Source organism: Peromyscus californicus, unplaced genomic scaffold, assembly GCF_007827085.1.
Source record: "Peromyscus californicus insignis strain IS unplaced genomic scaffold, ASM782708v3 Scaffold_19__1_contigs__length_69161282, whole genome shotgun sequence".
Lineage (NCBI taxonomy): Eukaryota > Metazoa > Chordata > Mammalia > Rodentia > Cricetidae > Peromyscus > Peromyscus californicus.
The window spans coordinates 36151967-36168293 of record NW_026294491.1 but is presented as its reverse complement, the minus strand read 5'-3'; the positions used below and the strand labels follow the sequence as shown (position 1 = coordinate 36168293).

Below are 16327 nucleotides of genomic sequence, written 5' to 3'. Positions count from 1 at the left end.
CCTTTGCTTTTCAAAACATTTCCTTGAAAGACTCTTATTTCCAAAGAGAAGACAAAAAGAAGAAAGAATTATGTTTTGGAAGAGCTCGGTTATGTCACTTGGGGAGTCCGGATCCTGATCCAAAGGCCCAGAAGCGGCACCCCTGTAGGCTTCCGAACCTGAGAAGTAGCAGCTCTAGATCATGAGGCAGCTGCTGTCAGAGCACGCACACTTGGGTGGCTGTCACTGGGGAAAAGCTCTTCAGCTGAAATCAACATACTTAGGTGCAGGCCGCCTCAGAGAAAATGCTTTCCCCCCATGTGCTCCAGATAATTCCCCCAGGCAGGAGCCGTACTTGGGAGGAGTGCTGGACTTCTCTGCTCTAGTCAGGAACTGCTCATTCTAAGTAGAAAGGAAGTCGGGAGGGAGGGAGGGAGGGGCGAAGGCTGCTGAGACAACACCGAGGTATGTGCCAGTTAACGGAGAGGCGTCATCCCCTGTGTCTGACACTGTCAGTTTCTCAGGGATGATGTGGAGAGATGGAGGGACTTCATCTTCACGTCACGAACACGAACACACACACACACACACACACACACACACACACACACACACGTACGTCTTGGTCTATTTTAGAAGGCATTTGGTACTCCGCAACCTTTCAGAAAAAGCAGGTTGCAACTTCCAGTTCGGTAATACAAGGCAGGAGAAACCAGCCAAGACAGGAGAAGTCAGGCGGGAGACCGTGAGGTGGCTGGCTTATAGGCATACAACTCAAGAGAAAAATCTTATCAAAAGACAGAGTCCTCTGGGTGAAAAGATACGGAAAGAGTGAAGAAAACACCTCAAAATAAATGAAGTACTTATTGCTGAAAAATGAGCTTGGCTCTCACCCAATTCCAAAGTTCAGGATTTACTGCCCCACCCGGGCCTCCCCCCCCCCCCAAGTTTCTTGTCTCTCGTTTCATGGCACAACAAGGGATTCTTCATACTTTATGTGAAATACAACAAGGCGATTTTTGCAGCAATAAACTCCAGGCACGCATGACAAATCCAAGCATGCAGGATGTTTAACATCCCAGTTCTCAGATTCTTTAGGGACAAAATCCGATTATGAATTATATGCCACAATAAATAGGGCTCAATGTTTCATAAAGCAATTTATAGTTCATAAAAATGACAAAATGTACCTGTCAGATAGAGTGTGGAGAGCTGTTCTCTGGGCTGCCTGCTGGAAGAAAGGACAGAGATGTTTATTTAATATTCTGACTTTTTAAATTAGGCGCTCAATCAACACTTTAAAAAAAAAATCTGTGTCACACATATTGTTTGTCACGTAACCAAAATTTGAACTGTTGGCAACATAGCAGAAAGCCCTGCTACGTCATGAAAGGAAGGTTCTTAGTGAAGGGGTGCTGCAGCGAGGCACACTTGCCAATAGGGGGCGAGAGTGAGGGAGGTGCTAAGTAAGGTCTTTCCTGGCCATGGAAACACAGCAAAGACCTGAGCTATTTTTTTTTTCCTATCACCTGAAATTATTTTTCCATTGCTTTAGTCTCATTTCCTGTTAAGAAAAAACAAAACAAAAACAAACAAACAAAAAAACCAAACTTCTTTGCCAATGAAGGTGTAAATCTGTGTTGGTGTGTGTCTGTATGTCGTGTGTCTGCTGATGTGCCTATGTGAGCACAGCATACCTATGGATGCATGTCTAGGGTCCAGAGGAGGGCACTGGAGCCTTCCTGATGCTCTCTGCCTTATCCCCTTGAGTCACGGTCTCTCAGGGAACCCGAAGCCCTCCATTTCAGGTAGGCTGCCTGGCCATCACCTTCCCAGGATCCATTTGTTCCTGCCCCCACTTCAACGCTGACGTTGTAAGCATATGTGGCCATGCTTGGCTTTTTGTATCTTTTTTTACATTGGTGTTAGAGGTCTGAATTCAGGTCCTCAAGCTTGCACAGCATGTACTATATCTACCATGGAGCCATCCTGCTAGCCACTGAAGATACCATTTTTGACTTTTTAAAAAATTGTTTTATTTTAGATTTACTAAATGTCTCCACACTTGGAAACTGGATTGCTATCTGGGCAATAACACAATCTTATGAGATCACTGGTATTTTAGGCACAATAATGATGCTGTGACAACGGTTTTGTTTTGTTTTGTTTGTTTGTTTTTTAAGTGCTTTTTGGTGACCCAGGGAGATGGCTTATTTAGTGGAGGACTTGCTGTGCAAGCATAAGCATTAGTGTTGGGATCCCTAGAACCCTTGTGAAAACATGCATACATGTGCATTTTTTTAAAAATTTATTTATTTTTATTTTATTTGCATTGGTGCTTTCGCCTGCATGTAAATCTACGTGAAGGTGTCAGATCTTGGAGTTACAGACAGTTGTGAGCTGCCATGTGGTTGCTGGGAATTGAACCTGTGTCCTCTGGAAGAGCAGCCAGTGCTCTTAACCACTGAGCCATCTCTCCAGCCCCACATGTGCATCTTAAATCTAGCTCTGCAGAGGCAGAGGTTGAGTGTATTCCTAGAGATACTCCTTGGCTAGTCTAGCCCAACTGATGAGCTCCAGGCTCAGTGAGAGACCCTGTCTCAAAAGAAAACAAGGAGAAAAAAAAAAAAAGCATTCAAGACTGAAATGTAGCAAGCATGCTGACTAGTCACTAGTGTCCTGTAAGCAGTCTTATCTCAAATGCAGTTCCTCCTGCTGGTGACACTCTGCCCACTTTCAAACTGACCCTCAAGCGGAATGGGCTGCCACCATTTGACATCTCTGCTTAAAAAGGCTCTGTGGCTGCCTGTGGTTAATAAGACTTATCCTGGGCTCCCTACAGACTCTCCCTTGGTTCTGACTCCAAGACAGCGTCTCTCAACTCTGCAGACTCTTTACGCCCTTTCTTAGCCACTTTTGCATATTTTTACATTAGTGTGAGGTATAATGTGTGATCTGAGAGTCAACATTAGTAATTGAGACCGGAATAAGGGAACTTGAGATTGCCAATAGCTACCTATCAAGCAAAATTAGGAGCAAATTGCAGCCAATGAGACTGCTTGCTGTATTTTGTAAATTTCTGGTTACCCAATGAGTTCCAACATCGATGAGCAAGAACGAAAAAAAAAACATGGAGAGTGACTGGAGAGGACACCTGACGCTGACCTCTGGCCTTCACATGCAGGAGCATCTGCACATATATGTGTACACCCTCACAAGGACCATGAGGGACAGGACTAAAGAGCCAGTCTGAACTTAAAGTCAATTGACTCTTTTCTCTCCTTGCCTCCAAAGATCATTCCGGTTGACTTCTAGGACGGGTACAGGAAGTGTTCATGAGTAGTTGGTTGGAAAATGATTTATAGAGCAAAGGAAGACACACAAAAAGCAAGAAATGGCTGTGCACCCACTGAGGTGCCCGTGAATCAGTGTGTCCCACAGTGGCACCTGCTAATGACCTTGCAGAATTACACTGGCCAGTTCCATGAGGGTTCTAGGCTAAATTGGGTGGGAAGCCCGGGACAAGGGTGGCTTTTCCTGTAGCACACCCACATGATGCTGGCTTTGAGACCGGCACTCGTCACTCATTCATCAATGTCTTCTGTCACTCTTCACTCCTCCAGTCTGTAACTGTGATGAATGTCACAACACAGGCAACACTCTGGGACTCAGCACCACTGCTCCAAGTACTACTTATTTACTTTTTAAATGTTTGATTTTTGACTGCACTTTTCATTGTAATTATTTGTTACTATGAGATACTTTACAGAGCACAATCACCACGCATTAAGAAAGGCAATGAGAATTATTGAACATTTAAAAATCACTCTCAGAAAAAAAAAAAAACAACAACTATGATAATAAAGCAAAAGTCATATACCTAGGCAAGGAGCGGTTATTGAGAGATTTTTGCGCCTACTCTCCTCAACAAAACAAAACCTTTCAGTTTTTGCACACTGTCTTAATTTATAGCTGGAAAATCGTAGAAGGAATAAACATTGGGATTAAGCAGTCAAGAAAAAAACTACTTAGGTGACTCATGATTGAAATCGGAAAAACTAGTCGTAAACTAGATGACGGCCCAATTCCATTCCTTCAAGGGTTGTATCGCAGTGACCACATTTCCCCTCCTTAATCTCTCATCAGTTTTCCTTGTAGCTCTCCTTTGATTCAGTTTCAGCACAGTCACTTGAGAGGGTTAAGAGAATGCTTCACTGGTTTTTCCTGAGTGCATTATTCATTCATGAATGACTCTGAAGCTCGAGTCTATAAGACAAAACAAGTTTTCTGCCAGAAATAGTCATTTTCCAAGCTCCCCTCAAGAGATGACATCTTTTCTCTGTCTTCATTTTAACAAGGTGGGTGCTTGGAAACATAATCAGCAGATATTCTGGTTCCAATGCATGCTAAATGAATTACAAGTCACAATCTGTTATTGAAAGGAAATCAAAGAGGAAATTAAATGCCCTTTTGTAATTGGGTCTAGCATAGGGCAAGTCCACAGACACCGGGGTAGGGAGTAAAACAAAATGAAGGAAGAGGCTGAAACTCAGGGGCGGCCCAGAGCCATCCAATTTCGTGATGTAAATAGAATTTATGCCTGGATAGATAGATAAGTTTAATTTGAACTACCTACTATGTGTAGGCACTGGATCTGGCATTGGTGACCGGAAAAACAGATTAAGGTCTTCATAGTGTATCTCTTTGAGTCGGGAGGTGGAGCAGACACCAAAGGTCCACAGGCACACAGCAATGCCTCCGGCTGAGGAGGACAGGATGCTATGAACCCGAGCAGTGAAATGACAGACGGTTACAGAAAGCTCAGTAAGTGTGGAATAACAAGGCCCGGAGGAAAAAGCCGAGTGTTGAGTCCAGAGACGACATGGGGGAGGGGGAGGAGGAAGGGCTAGCTGCGGAGGAAACAGCCTGAGCGTAAAAGCTGCATCAGGCTTAGATCCTGGCTCAGGTGAGAAACTGTACAAGGTCACTGTGGTACAGCTCAGCAGGGCAGTGGGACCATGGCAGGGCAAGATGAGGCCAATTTCAAGGGCTACAGAGGTCAAGTGTAGGCTTGTGGATGTACAGGACAACAGGAGGTTATTAAAGGTTTACGTAGACAGAAGCTGGACAAACCGTGCTTGTACATTCTGTGTAACTTCCTGTGAATCTATAATAATAATAATAACAATAATAATAAAAAATAACAGAGGGATTGGTGATACAGTATATTTTCAAAAGTCACACTGGATTCTGTTTTGTGCAGTAATTTAGTTTGGATAAGAGAGGACTATACGTGAAGTTATTATGAGGTAATATGAAGTTAACAGGGATCAGGCAAGAGGAGCATTTGACCACATTGAAGATGGAGAGAGTGTTGTTACACTCTGCAGTTCTAATAGAGGGGACTGTCTCTTGTAGGATATGGCAGATCAGGTTAGGGATGGCTCTGGCACCAGATTTCATGCCTGAGCACCTGGTATGGATGCGGACCACCGGTGGAGATGTGGGACTTGGGGTGGAGGGGTGTGAGTAAAAGTGGAGTAAGTCTTGTGTTGTGAAGTCCAGCGCGTGTTGGATGTTTATGGACAGATGGTGAGTGACAGCAGGAAATAGCAGACTGAAGTTGTTAAACACAAACCAAACAAAGGCACCAATCATAGGGTGGGAGTGACAGTCAGTGTAAACGTGAGGACCTGTGTTTGAGTCCCGAGGAGGAGGAGGAGGAGGAGGAGGAGGAGGAGGAGGAGGAGGAGGAGGAGGAGGAGGGTAGTGGCATACACTGATAATCCCAGCCTGGGAAGGGTAGGAGGTAGATCCCTGGGGCTTATTATTCAACCAGCCTGCCCTAATCTGCAAGTTTCAGGTAAAGTGAGAAACAGTTAAAACAAAACAAAACAACAACAACAAAAGAAAAAACTAACTAAATAAAAATCAAGGTGAACGAAACCTGAGGTGGATTTCTGGCCTCCTTACACATATACATACACACAGACAAATGAATATGCATACCCACCCCTTTGTGTAAAATACCCACTTGACACATAAGGCTTCAAGTTCTGGCTCAACACTTTGCTATTGTTACCCCTCTTGGTGTTTTTCTCGGTAAACTGAATCAGTACTGTTCATTCCTAGGTTCCTAGAAATGCTGCCTAAGAAGCCTTCTGTTCAGTCGGCTTTCTCCTCACCTCTGGGGTCAGGCAGAGCTAGTGAGGACAATCACTTCACCTCCTCCGTGTAAGAACACTTTGAGAGCGACAGGGGAGGCTAACCAGATGGCAGTCCGAGGAAGGAGGAGAAAGCCCTCCTTGGCTGGGTACCCTGGGCTGGCTGGTTGTTTTAATAAAGACTGCTCTGTGTGAATACTGCTTACACGTTACAAAACCCACATTGAGTAGTACCAGGACAAGGCAGAATTTCAGAGGTGGCAGCACTCATCAGTAAAGAAAGCCAACGGCTGAATGGGGCGGGGGGTGGGGGGGGGGGCAGCAGAGGACGAACCACTGAGGCTCTTGAAGTCAGAGGCAAGCCAACATTCGTAAGGTTTTCTGGTTCTCCCTGACTCAGACTCCATCGAAGCTCTGAGGGCTAGTTAATTTTTTTTAAAAACTTATTGTTTCTTCAACTCTCCACTTTCCTTGGTGGCATTTTAATTTTGGCTTTCTATACTCCCTTTAAGATGGCACAGAGATCTTGTTGCATTCTTCTTTCGTCAGAAAGCAGTTCTTTACATTTGGAGGATGTAAGCAGGGCACTTCTGGGCATGACTAAGTCTTCTGAGGGGTCAGGGAAGGCACATTTGCCTTTGTTAAGCATTTCCAGGACATCTACTCCCTGGAGACACACTCTGAACTATCTATGGCTGCACTGGGTTCTGGAGGCCATTTCCCTTACAGTCTTAGGGTTAGCTGTTTCATCACGGGAGAATTTGATCTCACCATGACCTTACCAGCAACTCTAGCACAGGACTGTATAAAGAAGGACAAGCCTGGTTGTATTAGGTCTGGATGAGACCAAAGGCCACTGAAGAGTAACTAGGAGTAACCTCATTGATACATGCTGCTTCTGGATAATAGAGAGCTAAACTGACTTGCCCTCCGAATTGAGAGGGGGCTCTTGTGAGCACAGCACCAACTTTCGGATTCTAGGGCAAAGCACTGGTAAGACAACCATGTCTTCTCAGAGGGAGGAAGCATATACATCCAAGCGCTTGCCCGTCTGTGTGTTTACAAAGCTGGCTGAGCTGCGAGGAGAGAGTCTACAGGAGGGTATGTACGCCTTCACAGTTCTGGCTCCGGACAGTGGGAGATTACATTTGGAATGTGGATGGTAACACCAGAACATAGGTCTGAATCAGGGGCTCACCTTCTAGAAGGCTCTCTGGTCTCTAGGTCTCACCTGAGTAGACAAGTCTATTCTCTAGAATCATGACACACACTATTAGGGTAAAGAAACAAATTCAGTTACCGGTAATGAATCCTAAGTTCTATGTTGTCTGATGAGTGCTTCTGGACTGTTACATTCGGTGTGATTTAATGTAGTTGTTGGGTTGTGTATGGGATCACTGGGTTTGCTGTGTTGAAATTCTGCACTAAAGGTGTGCCAGCAGGAAAAACAAAAAGCTGATGGAGCTTTGTAAATGCACAACCAGCTGGTTATTTAGGCTTGGGCTGGAGACAGATCAAGTGTCCCCCACCACCATGGAGATCTGAGTGTGCAGGAATTATTGCTTGATGTTCTAAGCAGTCCACCAGGTGGAAGCGATGGCTAAATCCTGCAGATCCCACTGTAGCTCTGTGACCTACTCATCTGGACTTTGGTCATTTTGTGCTTCTAGAACCTGGTCCACACTGGCAATTTGAATGCAGCCACAACTTGAACAAGGTCCAAATGGTGATGACTTATTGATAACTGTCATTTAAATATATACCCCAAACTTTAAATGATGCATGGTAAATACACACACACACACACACACACACACACACACACACACACACACATTCATGAGGTCCACTGTGATATGTCAATGTGTGTATGATGTTTAATGATCAAATCACGGTAACAGCATCTTGGTGATCTCAAACATTCATAATTTCTTTGTGTTAGGGATATTCAAACTCTTCTCTACTAGCTATTTTGAAATATGTGAACAATGGTTGTCAACCATAGTTACCTTTAATGTGTCACAGAACATTTGAAACTATTCCACTTGCCCAAATGTACCCTAGTCCCTCTCAACACCATCTCTCCATCTTCCCCCACCTTCTTCCTACTGGGCTCTGGCTCTACTATTACTTCTCTGAGGTTCTCTTTGCTCTAGCAGTTGGATACTAAGACGAGTCATTTCTCACTTTGTGAGCTTCCAAATGCCTTTGGAGCTTTTACAAACATCCCTTTTGCTACCCTAGTAAGATGCTTTGCTGGAATTCCCTTAATGACCCACTGGTCTTGGTGGGTGTTCAATAACTGTGAATGCAAACACAGTCTACACGTTACTTTCTTTTTATATGAAGACCACACAGGAAAGTGAAATAAGTATCTTGGTAGCTTTGTTATAGCTGCAATCTGTATCTTGGTAGCTTTATTATAACTGCAATCTGTGATTGAAGAACCGATATCTAAGTCTGGATTTACATTATATTACAACTTTTCTACTAAAAAAATACTCAACGTTTAAAAGTAAAAATAAGTTTGTAATGGTCAAGAAGATTTTCCCAGTTGTACCTTCCAAACAAGTTATGCAGGAGGAAGCAGAAACAATTTCAATTATTTGGTATTTGGATTTTTTACTTCCCATAAGAACCCAGCTCTGCAGCCATTTACGGAAGTGCATACACTCTTCCTAGAAACGCCTTGGACTTTTAAGAAAAACAGCTTGAAGGGTGATAAACCCAGAGACAGTGCTAATTTACCCTCCCAGGGAGAAATCCTGGCTAACCAGTACCTTCCATGGTTCTGTTGTGGTAATGACTGTGAGCAATGTCAAATATGAGTCTTTTCTATCAAATACTATAAAACTTGGGTCTAGGATAAGGAATTAACATATTTTTATCTTTCTCACCTGGTAAGTAAGACTTTCAGGCAAATGTTTTAATCATTCCCTCCCAGGAAGACATTTGTTTGCAAAAGGCCCAATACTCTATTCTAGAATCTGATGGCCTGGAGCAGGAGCCCCTTTCTACTTCCCCTTCATTTCTTACTAACCAATTCTAATTGAATAAGACTGTGAGGTCTCACCTCAGCTAATAGGGAAAAGACACAGTCACTAACTGATTTAGAACAAAAATCAAACACATTTTTTCTTTCAGAGTGTGCTCATTCTTCCAAGCACACCCTCCTGATCAAGAGTAAAGGTCTTGTGTGTGTGTGTGTGTGTGTGTGTGTGTGTGTGTTTTTCCATAAAAGATATTTCACCACTGGAATGATGGTCTCTTCCTTTGCAACCCCAAACATATTTCTAACGATTTGGGAGTGCTGTCTGGGAACCTAGCTCACCCGAGGGAGTGCCTTGGACCCAGTTTTAACAATTGTCTGATCTGTTTCTTAGAGATGATTTTATTCCATTCAACACAACCCCTGGGCTGCAGAGCTGGTCTGGATAGAACTGGGAAGTGCCAAGGGCCCTTGAATGACAAAAATGGTTTGTCCCTATGCTTCTCCAGGCTAAGAGTCTCCTGAGAAGAGCTGTGCTTAGGAGATAACCAGCCCCACACATGAAGAAAAATTAGGACAACAAAAATGAAAACAAAACTTTCCAAATGCTTATCTGGACCAAACACCTGAATACCTAACTGTAGATAATTCCTTTGCCGCAGGACATCAGCCACTCCTGGTGAGATGTGATAGCACAGAAAGACAGCAGACACTCGAAATGCTGACACTCCCAACACGCTAACGAAGAAAACAACCCCCCCAAACTCCACATCCTCAAAGTCACAGCACAAAGGGTCACTCCTCCCAGTTGAAGGAATGTGCTCTAGAGGGAGAATTCCACTTCCTTGCCAATAACAGTTCCGCTGAAAGCTAGGTTGGAGAAGAATGGCCCATTCGCTCTGGATGCTCCTTTCCCTGAGCTCCTGGAATGGAGGGTCTGGGTGGGTGGTATTGACATCTGTTATTAACAAAATCTTGCCCTAGTTAACAAAAAAAAAAAATGGAGCTCCTTATGTGAATTCTACTATTCTAGCAAACACCATGGTTTTGTGTTAATCATTTATTTTCCTACATTTATTGGATCTTCTTTTAATTTTTATATAATTTCCTCTTTTTTTAGTTTTCCATTCATGGGGTTGAGGCTGGAAGTAAGGCACAATCTTCAGCCTCAGCTTATATAAATCTCACCTGAGTTCCAAAGAGAAGGTCTCTAACACCTTTTAGGGAACAGCATATGGGGCTTCATACATTTGTGGACAGTGAGCTTTAACTATTTCAATTTTAGAAATTACAGCCGACTAGAATGGAAAGTGAAGAATTTGGCTCGCCACCCCACAGATGTGTGGCTCTCACAGGTTTCCATAATTTGATAAAAGAGAAATTTCCATTTACTTTGGATGACAGCAAACCTTTGTTTATAAAATGGAATTACTTAACTGAGCGTTCGGGCTGGGAAACAAGCCCATCCTCCTGCTGAGCCCTTACATTTGCTTCCTTGATTGTGATTGACAGTTCAGATGGGTACTCATCCCTACACAGGTATGACAAAGACCTGATAGGCAGGCATCTCCAACTATACTCACTGTGTTTCCATACGGAAGGGAAACTAACTCAGCAATGCTATAAAATTGAGTGTTTACTCAGGAGCACGGCTATAAGACTGGAAATAAAACCAAATATAAGTTACTCCTTCCCCCGTGCTCCTATTGGGTTTAAAATACATAATATATAGTCTTGTGCATAGCCCTTCAGAAACAAGGCATTTTCTGGCATTGAGAATTTACTTAAAGTTTTTGTGGTTAAATTATCATAACAAATATTACTAATGTGTAATTCATCTTGAGCAGTAAGCCAGCAGCTTGCATGGATATGTGGAGCTTAGTAGGCATTTAAGACTATCCTTGGAATGATTTATGCAAAAATTGTCTAGCTCTTGTTTGGATACAAATAACATCTCTAATACACTTCATTTCTCATGGAAAAGAAACTTGATTTTGGAGCCATGCCCCTCAGACCTGGTCCTGATTACCGCTTCAACTCCTGTTTATATAATTCTACACAGTTTTGGCAGGATCCAAGAGCACATACCAGGGTGTTGGCTTTTATGAATCTCCTGGGATGTGAATGTCACGCTGACTGGATGAACTCTGGCCACAAATCCCAGACAAGCACAATGACTCTATTTATTCAGACTTGGCTGCCTGAATGCAGATTGACTCTGTGTGTAATAAATTTTCACAGGCCAAGAACCTCCACATCAACCAAGCTGAGGCTGAGAAGAAAAACGCACGGAGTGGCACTGGGCTGCAGAGACCTCTACTTCCTGGCTGTGTTTCATTCCCTTACTGCATCGTGTGCTCACAGATTGACATGCTCTGTCAATGCCTTTAAAGTTTTCTTTTTCAAGGTTTTCAAAGTTCTGTTTTCTGTTATGCAGTTGTCATATTAAAATAAAACAAGGGGGCAGGGATGAAGAGCAGAAATCTGCTTTTAATAGTTTACCCCGAAACTGGTATGAGTCATCAGTGGCCTCTACAGGACAGAGCTGAGAACCTAGATAGGGCTATTTCTTTACTATTCTGTAAGAGACCAAATGAAACATGATGGCTGTGCTGCAGGGCTCAGCGGGGCCTCACCTGCAGCCTGGACATGTTAGGGGCACAGATGCTTTGGATTCTTCCTGACAGACAGGATTATTACCCTCTGCATTATAAATAAGAAAATAATTGCCTCTTTAGCTTGCAGATTTATGTTAATGACATAGATATCTATTAAATTAATTGTATGCTCTCCAAATATTGATTGGGGATTAAAAGGTAACTTTCCTTCATTGTGTTGAGAAATCAATTAGGCCAATAGAGAAATTCCCCTCTACAGATTAAATCCAATGATCGCTGCCTGTAAAATTAAAACAGTCAGTTTAAGTGGATAAACTACACTCATCTAAAGAGAAAAATGCACTTATATAATTAAAGTGAAAAGACTGCCCAATCTCTGTGGATAATGTGATTACTTGGAGCTTCAGGCACAGACGTCGCCATTCAGTGTGGATTGCTCTCCCCTTGCTCTCCCCGAGCTGTGGATTTGTCATCTCGGAAACCTCACTAGCAGCTGACACTCGAGCTACTGCTTGCCAAAAGTCTCAATCATGTGTCCCTTTCCTTACGCCTCAGCTGCAATGATCCTGTCTAGAGATTTGCTCTGTGTCACTCCCTAAGCTTTCACAGACTCAAGAGGTAGAGATCATCTTTTTGACCAAATGGTGAAACACGCACTATGATTCCTCTCTCCTTCCAAATCCACCACAGAAATCCTTTAAGGCAGCCTCAGTCTTCATGACTCATTTAATCTGAAGTCTTCTATTGCTTCCCATTTTTTTCCAGGGGACAATTAACCGTTGGAATCTGTTACATTTATATCCAAACAAGAAATCTGACGCTCTGATCTGCTCCAACCTCATCAAGTGTAAGAATTCTGAGAGCCGTCGTGACAGCATGATTTCATTTCAAGGGTGTCACGGCCAACTTATCAAGTAAACCTTGCCATAGCTGATGGCACAATTAAAATTCTGTTACCTTTGAGAGAGACAATGAGGAGATCCCATTCTCTTGGCTTTGGGGGCTTCAGCTTGAGATGACTGAGAAAACCTTGTAACCTTAATACGGCCTGACATACACTGAGTGTGTGTAAGAAATTTGTATGGAATTTCCTTGCAGGTGGTATAGACACTTTTTTAAAAATCAAGTAGGCATGTTATCTGTGAATTTATTATAGCTGCCTTATCATCTTAGCTCTTATATTTTTCTCTGAACATGTTTACTTAACGTTTGGGATTAGAAAAAAAATAGTGTTTAGTAAGAGAAATAAAGGCAGAACAGAGGTCATCTTTGCTTCTGGACATTAGTCTATAGGTCATTAAATCCAAATTTAAGGCCACACTCAGTGTTTATTTATGCATCCACTCAACAGATAGAGCCTCTACTGAGCCAGCCAGTCTCTGTCCTCAGGGATCTTTCAGTTTTGTTGATAGGAATAGTTACTGTCAAAAGTAAACACATGTAATAAACTAAAATTAGAACGAGGTCCTGGAGAAGGCAAAATATTACTGAGAAAAGGGCACGCCAGGGTCTCTCCGAGAAAGTAAGTTATGCTGTACCTTCAGTAGGCACAGGTGTTACCCAGGGAAAACAGAGCAGAGGCCTGTCGAAGCCCTGGGGCAGCTGAGCATGGCTTGTTGGAGGAGCTGAGAGAGGGCCCCGGAGGCGCAAGCGCTGGAAGAAGGTGAATGAGAAGGGGAAGATGTGAACAAGGCTCCGACTGTCAGGCTAGTGGAGGCCACGATCCGAGCATTTCATTTCTCTCCAGGTGGGAGAGGAAATCCATTGCAGATTTTAGATCAAAAAATGATTTGGGAGCCAGAGAGCTGGCTGAATTAAGAGCACCTGCTGCTCTTGTGTAGAACCCATGTTTGGTTCCCAGCACACACACCAGGCTGTATGCAAGTGCCTGTTAACTCCAGTTCTAGGTTATCTGATGCTGCCTCTTGGCCTCCATGGGTACTGCATGCATGTGGTGCCCATACAGACAGCAAGATATACACATAAATAAAAATAATAGTTTTAAAAAATAAATAATTTGATCTGACATACATTTTAAAAAGATCACTGAGGACCAACTATTACAGAGGTTGGAGAATAGCAAGATGATAGTTCACACAAGGCTGGTTTAAACTAGTTAGGATGGAAAAGGGTAGGTAGACTAATGTTTCATTTTGGAAGTTAAATTTATAGGCGTTAGAGAAGAAAGGCATATTTGAATGAGGAACGGGAGTTATCAAGACTGAGTCTGTGATTTTAGGCTCGCGCAATGGGCATCTGGTACTGCTAGCTCTGGAAATGGGAACAATCACAAGACAAACATTTGGGTAGAGGAGGCAGAACCCAGAAGTTCAGCTTGGAATGGGGTGAGTTTGGAAGGCTTGTGAGACAATCGAATAGAAACGTTGAGTATGTGTGTGGTTCAGAAGCGTGTTCTGGGCCAAGAGTTGAGGCTGCATAGAAGCTGCCATTATATAAAAACTGAAGGTCATGAGGAGGGACAAGGATGCCCCAAAAGAGTAGAACTAGAAAGGAAAAGGCAGGAATGAATACGGTCAGACTCCAACACTGGAGAGTGAGCAGTCAGCAAATCATTCCGAGAAGGGTCAGGTGGAGAGGAAGGGCATTGGCGAGGGGAGGAGAGAGAGGGCACGGGTGAGAGGCGTGGAGTATCAGACCCCTTCAAGGAAGCAGTGAACAAGAGTGGTCAACAATGCCACTTTTTGGGTAAGGCAGGGGATGAAAAAAGACAGGCATTTGGGTCAGTCGCGGTTCCAGCACAGCAGCTGTGACAGAGAAGAGGTGTCCTTAATGGGGAAAGCAGGGCTGAGGACAAGTTCCAAAGAAGCAGAGCAAATGGGACAAACTTCTGGTAGAACTGGGCAGCCCCCTCGGTGACATGAGGGGAGGGGGTTGACAACTTGAGGACAGTAAGAGCATGATGTGGCGGGAAAGGAAAGACTAGTCCTTTTTACTAGATGGAATGCAGTGTGGTGATGACATACGGGCCAAGACTCGGCTCTCTCACTGATGTTAGGGACAGCGAGTACTTGAGAAGCTGAGGGGTGACGACTGTTAAAACTCAGAGGCTGGCCTGGGCTAACCCCACTCCCACACAAACTCCAGATGTTCTAAGATTAAATTTTATACTATCTGTGCTTGTCAAGTTTGTGACGGATGTAATCATAGGATATTAATGGAGAAAATGTATAAAATAACCAATGAGCTGCCATGTCTATATAATGCAATATGATTGCCACCTTAAAAGGCTGTATGAAGTGGTGTGTGTGTGTGAGCGCGTGCATGCGCGCGCGCGCGCGCGCGTGTGTGTGTGTGTGTGTGTGGGTGCATGCATGGGTGTGTGTGTGTGTAGGCCAGAGGTCCATGTTGGACATCTTCATCTTTTCTGCATCCTGACTGTGGGAGCAATATGGCCAGCAGCCTCATGACCCTACCATCCCAAACTCTGGACTGTATGCCTTCAAACTGTGAGCCCCCAAACACCTTCTCTGTCCTGAGTTGCTTTTGCAGGCCTTTCTTCACAGCTGCAAGGAGAGTAACTGATATGGGGAGTGCTCACAAGTGGAACACTTGTAGGACTTTGTGGTTGACAAGCTACTCTGCAGCTGGGCAGGGATTTGAACCGTGGGGCAAGGCTTCAGTAGTCCTCATTACTAAACTAGCCTCCTGTCTTCATTTCTTAGAGCACAAACACAATTAGGAGAAAAAGCAACAGGAAGACAGGAAGGTTCGAGAAAATGCACCAGAGTGTGAGGCAAACACGCGCAGCAACCTAAGGCTCTTACGGACATCCTTTTCATTTTTAGATGGCTACACAGACCAGCTGGTCCAATATTTACAAAGACAACGAGGATGATCTTAGTATATCATGTTTCCTCGGGCAGGGAAGTATGCAAAGTTTTTTGAAAACATTTCTGGGAAAGAGGTGAACTCTGACTGCACCTGGAATGATCACCGAAAACCAATGTGTGAAGAAAGAATGAAAAATGTATGTTTCGTGTATGTATAGGCTGCATGTTTTCAGGGGGGAAATACTATCCTTAGTCTTTTTCTAAAAGTAGGGGAACCCCTCAAAGCTCAGGGAACACTATGGAAGAGAGAGAGAAGAAAAAATGTAAGAGCTTTGAAGACAGGGAGAAGGGATGTGAAGTGCTGTCTTCGGGTCATGATACAGCCATCACAAAGAACATGATCTCACAGCAGTTACAGGAGCCTAAACTGGGAAGGCTTGAGAATGGGCCTGCTAACAGCCCATGGTGGACAAGAAAGGAGTCATAGGCTCCCACTTTTTCTCTTCTGAACTACTGGCAACTGATGGAATCTGGGGTGCAGGGGAGACACTGTCTTTAGTTACATACTAAAAAGTGAGCCCACCAGTCTCTAAGGCAGAATAAACAGAATACACTACATACACGTATGGAATGATCAAATAAACTTAATCAGTAAAAGCAGGGGGATGAGTTATGATTTTGTGATTATATAAGAGTATACTTTAGACCCAAATAAGACAGCTTAATATAATTAATGTCGACAATTTAACTTATAATATCATATGCAAAAACACTGTTTGGAGTTCT

At 43.5% G+C, this 16327-nt stretch overlaps 1 protein-coding gene across 3 annotated transcripts in view; it reads right to left on the bottom strand.

The window, feature by feature from the left end:
- Aff3 (ALF transcription elongation factor 3) overlaps positions 1-16327 on the bottom strand; it is a 480672-nt gene that overhangs the window by 79291 nt on the left and 385054 nt on the right. For 2 of the 3 annotated variants that reach the window (XM_052745091.1, XM_052745093.1), the window contains one exon: positions 1170-1210. In XM_052745091.1, coding sequence (XP_052601051.1) covers positions 1170-1210 — 41 coding nt within the window. The remainder of the gene's footprint in view (positions 1-1169; positions 1211-16327) is intronic. The other variant, XM_052745092.1, reaches the window with a different exon arrangement.